At 40.4% G+C, this 12,066-nt stretch overlaps 1 protein-coding gene across 4 annotated transcripts; it reads left to right on the plus strand.

Annotated features, from left to right (window-relative positions):
• Nucleotides 1-207: 207 nt before the first annotated feature.
• On the plus strand, nucleotides 208-11,809 carry CKAP2 (cytoskeleton associated protein 2). 4 transcript variants are annotated; one of them, XM_042447121.1, is made up of 8 exons: nucleotides 208-327; nucleotides 1,579-1,627; nucleotides 3,420-4,225; nucleotides 5,537-5,750; nucleotides 6,453-6,620; nucleotides 7,333-7,402; nucleotides 8,744-9,101; nucleotides 11,156-11,809. In XM_042447121.1, the coding sequence occupies exons 2-8, from the start codon at nucleotides 1,625-1,627 to the stop codon at nucleotides 11,403-11,405; spliced, it is 1,869 nt and encodes a 622-aa protein (XP_042303055.1). In that variant the 5' UTR covers nucleotides 208-327; nucleotides 1,579-1,624; the 3' UTR covers nucleotides 11,406-11,809. The 4 variants fall into 4 exon arrangements, with proteins under 4 accessions (XP_042303055.1, XP_042303057.1, XP_042303058.1 ...); XM_042447123.1 differs by having other exon boundaries at nucleotides 8,747-9,101; XM_042447124.1 differs by having other exon boundaries at nucleotides 11,039-11,172.
• Nucleotides 11,810-12,066: the final 257 nt, after the last annotated feature.

Raw genomic sequence — 12,066 nt, forward strand, 5'->3', positions numbered from 1 at the left:
ACCAAAGTGTGAGGAATCTGTAAGCCACGCCTCCACATAGGCGACGATGTGACCACGTGACCCAGAACGCGAGCCGTTGATTGGATCCGCGTTCTTTTCCCCCTTTCGAATGAGAACCCGAGTAGCACCGCCTCCTTTTCCGTTCCTTATTCCCTTCGCTCTGATTGGCTGATTTCAAGCCTCGAGGCTCTCCCGCTCAGCCAATAGGAGCGCCCGCCTCTCCCCCGCGTTCTTCAAATCAATTCAAAACGACTGAGCGGTGGCGGCTGATGATGGCAGTTGCAGCAGAGCTTCTTTAGAGAGGAAAGCAGTGGAGCATCGAGAAAGGTTCGTATATCTTGCTGTTCTGTAGGATGGAGGTGCCCTGGCAGTTGAAGTGAGGTCGAACCGCATTATTTCCACAGTGCAGAGGCACCCTCAGTGGCATAAATCCTGTTGCTAGTCCTGGCTAGAGTTATTGTTGTGTGTCTTCAAGTCCTTTCCAACTTTGGTGACCCTAAAGTGAACCTATCATGGGGCTTTTCCTTGGTAAGATTTGTTCAGAGATGTTTGCCATTGCCTTCCCCTGAGGAGGCTGAGAGAGTGTGACTTCTGGCCCAAGGTCACCTGGTGGGTTTCATGTAGGGCTGCCATAATCCTCTACTATAAACTGGGACAAAATGTAGGACAATTGTAGGATAAAGTTTAGCCCCAAATGTAGGACATGCTGAGTCCAGGAGGGTTTGTTTTTTCCATGGTTGGTTTATTATGGCCTAACTTTGGTAAGGGCCTCCCATAACCATAAGTGGTTTGCGCCTGACTTATCTCCCAATTAGAATACTGTAATGGACTTAATGTGGATGCGTCCCTAAAAAGGGCCTGGAGCAACCAGTGTGAAATGCAGCAGCCAGACTGTTGCCTAATGCGCACTCCAGGGACCACATGTCACTTGTTATGTACCAACTGCAGTGCTTTCCAGTTCAAGGTGATCTTTTGAAACTACAAAGCCCTCAAGGACCTGGGCTTTCAGGAAACCTGAAACTGCCTTCTTCCATATGGACTTGCGTGGGATTGGAGAACCTCAGCAGAAACAACTTTGGAACTTCCTTCCTTGGGAGACCTGATTCTAGCCTCTTAAGACTTTCATATTCCAAAGTGGGATGAAGACACTTCAAGAGGCCTGTTACACACAGGCCAAAATAAAGCTGCTTTGCGTCACTTTGGAGGTATGCTGTTTAAATGATACATGTGTCCTAAGGGTCCAGAAGCCGCACCAAAACCATGCTCCACTCCTAAGGACTGGAGTGCAGCTTTGGTGCAGCTTCCAGACTCTTAGGACACATGCATCATTGAAACACCATACCTCCAAAGTGACCTGAAGCAGCTTTATTTTGGCCTGTCTGTAACAGGCCTCTTGGTTTTACTTTCAAATTATCCTTGAGTCATGCCAAAAACATAATTTTGCCTCCAAAGCCTGCCCTTGACTTATACATGAGGTAGACTTATAGTTGAACGTACAGTAAATAAAATGCAGTGATGTGTAGATAAATTTGATATTCAGCTCTGACTTATGTATTTTTTGTTTCCTTTTTTCAACAGTCAGTCAAGTGAAAGTAGACAACAGTTTTATCGGTAAAGCAAAAAAATGGTAAGTCCTAACATATGTTTTGTTTGGTATTCATCCACTTGTGTTTTAAAATCAAAATGGATTATAAATATTCCACCTTGGTAATGCCTTACAGGTGAGGGATCTTGTTGAAAGGCTGTGAGGGGCTGTGTGTTCAAGTGCTCCAGCTGAAAACCCAGACAAGATGCTTCAGCTTTTTAAATGTTTCAAAATAGACAAAATCTCCAGTCTTTCCAAGGTCTTACTTCTCTCATACTTTGTACAATATAAAATCTCTGAAATTTTTGAGATGGAGAGAGTCTTCGCCCTAGAAAAATGCCAAAGGGTATAGGGGAAATATGCAGTTCTTGTTTTTTAAATACTCTTTACAGATATAAAGTTGTTTTGTAATTCTAGGATCATAAAATATTTTATGTATAGCCCAGTTTTCTCACAATTAAAAGGGCTGATGTCTTGCACTTTTAAAATGTGTGTTGGCTATCTCTTTAGCAACTAAATTTAGTTTAAATGTTTTCTGTTTTTGTTGCAAATGGAACTACAGACTGCTATATTGATGGCATACCAACTCAGAACCCAAGCACAGGAACTGGGAGAACCTGCTGCTACCTTGAGTTGGTGGGTTACAGATAGGGTTGCCATAATTGTCCACTTTTACCAGGGACAAATGGCAACCCTAGTTACAGATAATGTATTTTTCCTTGGTGCATTCCTTGCCATCCAGTGTGACTGTAAGGATTTCAGAGAGGAAGTACAAGTACATTTCAGAATTCTGACAAGCGCATGTCAGAACAGTGTGGCACCAGACAATGTCAGCGCTTGAGGTCATTTACCTCATGTCTTCTGGCCTATTGGACCATTCCAGATTTAAGCAGTTCTTACGTTTCAGCATCTTAATGATGTCTAAATATGAGTTTTCCCAAACAAAATTCTCTGTCCTTTCACATATCTGTATGTATGTGTTCATTTATTATTTGGGGTGCAGCCAGTTTCTTTCAGATATTGTGGAACACTGAGCAATGTGAAGTAGGCAAGAAGCAAGAGGAGCCAGTGCAGAAGCCTGGCAACATTGGTCCAAGACACACTGCAGAAGTAATCCAGTTTGAGACCTGGCCTGGCTCAGTGCGAGGGAATCCTGGGAATTGTAATTTATTGTGGCACCAGAGCTCTCTGGCAGAGAAGGCTAAATGTCTCACAAAACTACAGTTCCCAGGATTCCCTAGCATTGAGCCAGGGCAATCTCAAGCGGTCTCAAACTGGAATATTTCTGCAGTGTGTTTTGCACCTGTGATGCAGGAGAAAGGGGCCTGGCATATCTGAAGATGTTTTTTATTCTGCAGCATTTGAAAATTTCCCCTCCAGCCTCAGGTACTAAGTGTAGAAAAGAGCAGAGAGAGGTTAAAGGCTGGGTAGTACCTTGATTTTTTCATTCCTCATTTGAAAATATTTCATAATAAATTTTCATTTTTTGAACAAATGCAAAAACAGTCTTTGGAAAGGCTGCATGTTTCCAGGCCCTCACATCCTACCCATGAAATAAATATAGAGGGGAATGCAGGAGAATAGAAATGCAGGGAAACAATTCTTGCGTCTGGTTTTGTCCTATTGTCTGGCTTTTCTAGTTTCCAGGCATTCATATCCTGTGTTTAAAATGTATTAATCTTCCAGAATACGGGGAAATGATGATGAAATAATGCTTTATTATTATTATTTTGTATATACTATAAGTGAGAAGTTCTTTTAGCTGTATTGTGTTAATTCTTAGTTAGATATAACATTTATATGTTGTCATTTTGTGTTTTATTTAATTTCTCAGGAAGACAAAGAAAACGTAAATGGATCTGCACAGAACAGGCTAAACAGCACTCTGGGGGGAAATATAATTTCTCCAAAGCCCTTAAAATCTCCCACTGTATTGAAGCAAATTGATACAGCTACAAATTGTAATCCTCTGTCCGGTACTACAGCAGTTTCTGACCCTGCCGAAAACAAAAACAAGGGCACCCCATTCAGTAAGACCTTCTCACTCAACAGAAATGCAAAAGAGAAACAGCTGAAAATAACTACCCCCAATCCTGGTGCATGCCTCTCAGAGAAGCGTGTGCTTGGTTCATATCGTGGCAGGATCGTGTCATCTAAGATCAACTCGTTCAGAAAAGTTCCAGAAAATGAGAGTAAAAGGTATTCTTTGGCTGTTCCACCTAAGTCAGTGGTGAGAACTGGAACCACAGAGAGTAGTAAATGCACTAGGGACACCCAGATTACCAGCACAGTAGGTGCTTCTAAGCCTGAAGTTGTAACCCTTCTCCAAAACAGGCCAACTGTGAGAGTGTCTGTCAGCCATCCCAAGGCCATTCTGTCTCACGAGAAACAATCTCTTAGTAGTGCATTAGTGCATAAAGGAGAAGCCCAAATAAACCCTGTCAGAAATTGGAAACCAGTGTCAAAGGCTGTTCCACCCAATACTAATAATTCTGTGCACAGAACAAAAAAACCTAGCGTATCTAAAACTGTAAGAGAAAGTTTAGCAAGACCTCTTTCTGAAACCCGTAGTACCGTGTCAGCTTCAAAATCAGTTGACAAGAGAAACAGTATTCGGGCAAGATCTTCGGAAGTGAGAAGGTAATGAAAACAATAATGTGTGGTTAGTACTGACATACTTTGTCGAGTGTCTGGCATGTGAACTCAAAAATATTAAAAAATACATATGAATTATTTGAAAGTAGGCAGAAGGTTCCATGGAGTGAGCACAGTGGCCCTTTGTTCACCTTTCTAAGAGTATACATTCTATAGTTCAAAGCAGTGGTCCTATTCCCCTCCTCCTCCCTCAGGCAGAAGTGGCTGCTCCAAGCATCTTCCTCACCTTTCTTTTCCCATGCGAGGACATAAAAAGTTTGGGAGGAGGAGGAGGGATCAAGGTCTTTAAGTCTTGTACCCCCATCCTCCAAGCAACTCATGGCCTGCAGGGAGTCCTGTCCTACAGATTGGGAACCTGTTTATAGCAAATTGGGGTAAAATCAGTTCAGTGGACCTATTTATCCAGCAATATTCACAGGGGTTCCATTCCCCCCCCCCCCCCCCATGATAGGGGGAAAACACTGGTGATGGCTGCCCGTATTATTAAATGGTGGCCATGGAACAGCCATGCTGAAGTGTGTATTTTCATGTCACCATCATGTAATATGGATTAACAATCATTCAATGTTTAGGATTTGGAGCCCATGGTTCCACAGGGCCCACTGTATACTAAAACATGATCCAAGAACCACATGAGCTCCCCTCCCGTCCCCCGTCCCCATCCTGGACTAAATAAATAATTGAATTGTTTAAGCTGGAATCTCAGTATTATAAAGAAATGGCTTCATAGCACCTGAGTGTTGAGAGGGCAGGTGAGCAGGATGCTATTAATCTAGAACCAATATTAATCTGCTGAGTTTTATTGGGGCACATTTCCTTAACTGTTCTTGACTCTTTCTCTGCAAATTCTTCTGAAATCCTGATTCATCTTTAATGAGTCTTTTCACATTGGCCTAGTACAGATATAATGCTATCTGCAGAACTATGGTTAAGATATTGTTAATACATTGCAGTCTCTTGCGCTTCTTTCTCACCCAACTTGTGGGGGCACTTCTCTATGGATTTGGAGCCGTGGTTCATTATGTCTGCAATGGTATTTCTACTAACAGTTATTATTATTATGCTTAATTTGAAATGAATTTCCTATCTTTAATGTTAACACTGGAGGAGAGAAAACACTGACCATGGCTACCTCTTCACTTGGAGCTAGTTGGGACTGAAGACAGTGTCCCTACTTGCCCCTAACCATGTTTATGCATTTAGTTGGAGTACATTGGTGTGGCCTGTTACATGATTTTGCTTCTGTTGTGGAGCAAAGGAAAGGTTGGATAACTGTTTCAATACACCTACTTACAGAACTCAGCTAGCTGAATGGCAATCACGGAAAGGGATCAAGAAGCCACCTGCTCCAGTATTTGCTGTTACTCAGACTGAAATAGAAACAGTTGGGCAAACTGTAAAAGAACCAGCTAAGTCATTTTGGGCTGCTATAGCAGAAGAAGATGAACAAGGAATCGTCAGTGATGGTGTCAATAAGACACTTGCAGAATGTTTATCCTTAATTGAGACGGTGAGAGGCTGGTAAAAACAAAATCATGATTATGTCTCTGTATGTCATTTCTTTAAGACTATGTGAAGCAACAGCATGTCACAATTTCAGGATAATACTCCTTAAACATTTAGCTATATGAACATATAACTATTGACTATACTCCCTGAACATTTATTGAAACAGATATGATTCCTCACCTCCCAAGGTTGACATCTCTGCATGGGGACATGTTTAATTTTTCCCACTACTTTGCTCCCACCCAGCAGGCCATACAGGTACATTTTTGTCATACCCAGAGTGATGCAATGTCACTTCTGGTCACCTATTTGGCTGCTTCTTTTTATATTTTGTGATTTAGGGAGTTTAGAGGACCAGGATAAGCAAATCACCATGGTTCAGGCACTTTTGCAGAGCAAAAGAATTACCTGAAAGTCAGCCCAGTTTTTTAAAAAAGAAAAATAGGATGGGGGGGGGGGGGCGGGGCTCCAGAATCCACACTTGGTTTCTATATGCAGCCTGTAAAGCACACTTTTCCCACCTTTGATTTTTGCTGAGGGATTGAAAGTTCTTTGCCATTTGTCAGTTAACAGTTACGGAGATTCTCTACTATCACTTGGTTGCTTGGGCTCCCAGCTCATATAAGAAATTAATCAACTTTTGGAAAGTTGGCTGTCTTGTTCATACTGTACAATATCCTTACTACTGTATATCTCTTCTCAGGGTTATGCTGGTGAAGCAGTTCATTCCACTTTGCAAAAACTCATACTTCAAGTGCCTGATGCAAAAAAGCTTGCCAAATATTGGGTATGCCAGATGCGCCTTGAACAGTTTCGTTCCACTGAAAAGGTGCTTGGTATTTATGAAAGTGCCATTCTAGCAGGAGCACAGGTAGGATCTCTTAAATGCAATATAGTTTCTAATACATTGGGCTTTGACAGGAGAATAGGAAGAGTTTATGTTTACTTGTAAGTTAACAAGACATGGAATTTAACTAATGGTCAGGATGGTTCAATCCTGCGTGCTTTTATAGTTGCTAAAAGATTCATACTCCAATGCTGGAAAGATAAACATTCTCCTATGGTCAGTATTCCCATATTCAGGTCAAAAGATTTCAGTGCTTTAACTACTCAAGAATATGTATTTTACAGAAACAAAGTTCAAGAAAATGTGTTTTTTGAAAATATGGTAATCTTATATTAATGTATATACCTATCCCATGCTCATATCCTTTGTATTTTCTTCCCATTTTTCTCTCCCCCCCCCCCCCCCCCCCTTTTTGTAATTGTTTTTTAAAATCCTTTTTTTAATCCAAAGATTTATTTGGTAGATTTACCCTATGGTATTTTTTTTTTAAACAATATAAAAGCTGGAACTACTCTTATAATCTGCTGTTCATCCAAACAGTTCAAAATAATATATGTAGCTCGATTCCCCCCATTTTATCTTTTTAACAAACTTGTGGAATGATGACCCAGTGAGCTTCACAGTTGAGTAGAGACTTGAATGTGTGTTTACCAGGTCCTAGTCCAGCACCCTGATCAACACACTGGCAAATTACAACTAACCTAATCGGATACTAACCAAAACATATCTCTTCCAGCCAAAGGATGAATTACGTCATGCGTTAGCTGATGCTATGAAGGCTACAACAAATCTAAGAAAATCTGATGGTAAGAATAAGAATTTCCCACCTTAAGTTTATTAGAATCACTAGACAAGTATGCAAGTTCTTCTAGCAAAGGTTGTAATGTTGTTCTTTGTCATCAAGGCTGAGAATATTAAAATTATATACCGTATTTGGGTGTATTTATAAATAAATACACACACAGGTCTTTGTGTGTGTACACTCATATGTGATGTTATAAAAGCATGTGTGTATATGTGTTTACATGCATCTGCCCTATTGACATGCTTGTAAAAGAGCAGAAAAATATAAGATCTGGCTCACTTCGGTGTATGAATAAGCACTGCATTGTAAATTCTATTTCTCTTCAACCTTGGATGCTTTAAGCATCTTTATCTCCTGACTTCCCAATCTCAATTTGATATTTTCCATCTTTTCAGCTACTTGCCTGCTTGGTACCGGTAACCAATAATTCTACCGAGTTGAATGCATGGCTCTTCCTCTTGCAATGGAGAGAGAAAACTCAAAAGATCACAGGCCTCTTTTATGAATCAAAAACAGTCTAGTAAAAAGATTCCAAGCTGAGGTGGAGTTGAGCAGTAAAAAGGGAACAAGGGCAATTTGTTTCTCCACTAATTCATTTTCCATACTGGCGTCAGAGGAGCTCCTCTTCCACTACATTCAGGATAAAAAGGCAGTGGGTTTGCAAGGGGAAAATAGTGCTCCAATCCTCCTTTGCCATCCTGTTCATTTTCCATACTGGCTGCTGAAGAAGCAAAGCCTCTGCTTCCATGGGCAGCACAGAAATACAGTAGGTTGGTGAAGGTGTCTTTCCTTTATCAGCCTGCTCCATTTTTGGCCAACACCATTTTCTACTCTCCTGGTTTGTTTCTTTGGGTTTGTTTGTTTGTTTCCTATTTGTAAGTAAAAAAGGTTGTTGCACTAGGAATTTTGGAGAGCTTAGTGTGAAACAAATAGTCACCCCACTTGCTGCTGTGCATCTAATGAAGATCTTTTCTGTCTATCATGTACAATGAGTTTTGAATTTAAGCGTTGGATTGGGACACTGGGAGGCAAGGGTTCAAATCCTTACTCAGCCATGAAAACTCACTGGATGGCTTTGGGCAAGTCACACACTCTCAGCCTCAGAGGAAGGCAAAGGCAAATAAATCCATTCTGAATGAATTCTGCCAAGAAAGCCCTGTGAAAGAGTCATCTTAGGGTTGTCATAGGTCACAATAAATCTTATTTTTAATACACCTCAGTTTCTACAGTTTGGAAATACATGAAATATCCATTTATTGGGGGGAATGTGCCCCCCGAGTTTCAATGGAAACAATTCTTCAACTTGTGTAATCTTATATTTCTGTATTCCTATTTTCTCTAGAAGAATGTGTGAGGAAAGAAATCACTCAAAATGATGAGGCAAAGGAAGTCAATTTAGATAAAAATAAGATAGACACTGTTTCCAAGGAAGCTCCTTTGAATAAAAATACGGAGTCAAGTAATGAAGAGAATTTCCCAAATGCAGCCGATGTTTGTTTGAAGTCGGAACAAGAGAACTCTTCAGTTGAAAAAAGTCCAAGAAACGAACAGAGTTGTAAGCCTGCGTTATGTAAAAAAGAGGAGGAGAGTGACAGCAACACAGACAAAGATGAACTCTTGGAGTTTAAAACTCCTGAAAATGACAACATGGGATCGTTCTTAATTAAATATAATTTGTCAACTACTCCTTATTTGGAAAGGTAAGCATTAAATGCTTTAGATATACATAGTCGTTGTGGTTTCTGGTGGGGAAATGACTGCAAATATGACAATACAAATGCTACAAAATAAGGGGGCCTACTTGTTCAGATTTAAGTAGTGTCAACAAATATTTTGGGCATGACATCCTGTTCAGTTTAAGAGTTGAGTTTTCATACTGGAAGATGTGAGTGCGTGAAGGATCTTCTCTGGGGAACTTGTTGCAGTTTAATGAAGATGCATTTAATAAAAAAGATATACATGCAGATGGTACAAATCTATTCAAGACATGGTTGGATCCAGAATTTTCTTCTTACATGTAGATTGGCTACTTCCAAAAATTCTGATGAATGATGAAGCTATTTTCTCAGTTCCTCTCTCCTCCCGTAGTCATCCTGAATAGTGGGAGAGGTGGTGCTTTGGGGATTTAGCACAGCCCATGAAACTGTTTTAATCTATTGTTTCTTGCCTCAACCCATGGGGAGAGGTTGGTAAGAAATAATCTCTTAACCGTCAATGTTTCTGTTGACAAGAGAGCATTCTGAGTGAAACTACTCAGGATTTGTTTCTGCTGATAGAAAAGGAGCTGCATCCAGTCTAGTGAAACCCACAAAATTATGCAAAAGGAATAGCAATGCCACATTAAGCTAAATGTCAAATAAATGTTGTATATTTGGAAATCATTGACAATATTTGTCCAATGGTGATCCTCACCATTTGATGATCCTCACCAAAGAAGGATCTGTGTTCCTGTAATGTTCAATAAATTTCAACAAAAAGGGTTCTGCCTTTACTGGATTAACCTAACTGCAACCTTTGTTAGCTTGCCACTTTTGAGAGAGTAGAACTTTTGTCATTTTACTCCAATCATAGTAGGCCTGATCCTTACTATATGTGACTACGGAGTTTATCGCACTGCCTTTTCCCGTCTTTTCCTCTAAGCTAGGCATGGGATGAAAACTTTTAAACACAGGTTTTATCGCATGCCTCCATGTCTAGGCAGAAGGCATCCTGTACCTGATCCGGACTTCTCCCACACTTTTGGAAAGAACGGTATTTCCCTGTTCTTTGCAAGGTACAGGAAAAGTCTGGATTGGGTACAGGATGCCATGATCGGGTACGAAATGCCTCCTAGAAGGGCATGGAGACGTGTGATAAAATCCCATAGGCTTGAATAGGGTGCACACCATTGAAAATAGTGGAGGGCACCCCTCCGTGGATATTCAGGGTTGCAGATCTCAGATCTGTGAATTAGGAGGGGCGACTATATAATTAATCTACCAGTCATTCCAAAATAATTTAGCTAATGATAGCTTCATGATACAAAGAAATTCCTCAGTGTCCTGAAATCTGAAAACTGTTTGAAAGTAGATCATAATGATTTTGCATAAATATCAGTTTAGCCATTTCTGTCTCCCCGCGCTAAAGGATTTTGATTTATGGTTTAGTGTGTGTAAATAAAGGTATAGTTTGCTTTGAACAGCGATACTACTAGGACTGATCAAAAGTAGCCTCTGAAAGATTGCACCTAATGGAGATCTTAAAGAAAGGAACCTATGACCAATTTATTTTTGTATATACCCACCTACTGATGTATTCTCAAGGTTTCAATATTATATACCAGGGGTGAGAATCATGTAGAAGTTGGTGATCTCCCAGAAACCCTATTAGTAGCCTATGGTGATGAGTGATGAGTACTAGTGTCCAGTGGTATCTGAAAGGCCACATGATTCCACCTCTACTGTATATGTTGACCAGAGAATAAGTCCTATACTGACTAACTTCTTGATTAGAGTTGTAGGATCACATTGTTAGAGGACATGCTTTCCATTTTTGTTCTGTAAACTATTAGAATCTTACTAGTTTTTCTTTTTTGCAACAATAGCTGTATTAGAGATAAAGCTATTTAAATATTTTCTTGGATTTTATGTTTCCCCAGATTATCTGTTGCTGGGGCAGAGAGATACCTAACATACGTAATACCATTGGGAAGGTGTTTTTTTGGGAGTATTCAAGTCGCAATGATTATGATTATCTTGTTTTTCTGATTCCCAAGTGCAAAGAAAAAACTACAATGTGAAGTAAATGATTCTGCTGTTAAGGATCTGAAATATCTAACACCTGTGAGACGCTCTCGCCGCATAGATGAGAAGAAGTCCAAGTTGCCAAAAGACCTGAAAGAGCGCAACCTTTGTGTTTCTTCGCTTCAAGAGCTTGGAGAAATGGGAGATGATGGTACTGGTTTCATCTATAGACAAAACAGTGCCTTGCAAAAAGTTTATCCACAAGAACTGTCCAAAGAGTGATAGTACTGTTTTAAAAAAGATTGTGTCCAGCTCCTGTAGCTCTGTATAAATGTATTCTTCTCTTTCTTACTATGGTATTAAACTATGAAATAAATAAGCTGTGGGGATGATACATTCCCAACTTGTATGGTCTCGGTAGCAAGATTCACCATGGATAACACTAACCTTATTTTTATTTTACCCTGGAAAACAGCTTTAAAAGCATTTTCTTTGCATTTAACTAAAGTGCCTATCTGTCGCCTTCAAACATGTAATTAACAATTATCTTCCCACATCTAGTACTATTTGTAGTGTACTTTATAGATATCTTCTCAGATCTGGTATATTTACTTAATAATTCCTAAACAGTTCTAAATGATTACTATGGTGTGTTCTACGTGGGCCTTTGGCCCGCCCCCAGTACGTACTAGTACTAGCGTCCAATCAGGCCTCACCCCTAGTATGTACTGGGTACATCAAAATGGCGGCGCCCAGTACACATGGGCGCCACTATTTTGCTGTGGCAGACGCTTAGCGTCTGCACGTTGCGGCGCAGTTATGACGCTGCAAGTGTGCCATTTGCGCCTTGCAGCGTCATAACCGTGCTGCAAAAAGAACCCACTTTTTGCGGGTTCTTTTTACTGCGCTGGGGAACCATGCGGTTTGTCCGCTGTGGTTCCCT

Source organism: Sceloporus undulatus, chromosome 1 (assembly GCF_019175285.1).
Source record: "Sceloporus undulatus isolate JIND9_A2432 ecotype Alabama chromosome 1, SceUnd_v1.1, whole genome shotgun sequence".
Taxonomy (NCBI): Eukaryota; Metazoa; Chordata; class Lepidosauria; order Squamata; family Phrynosomatidae; genus Sceloporus; species Sceloporus undulatus.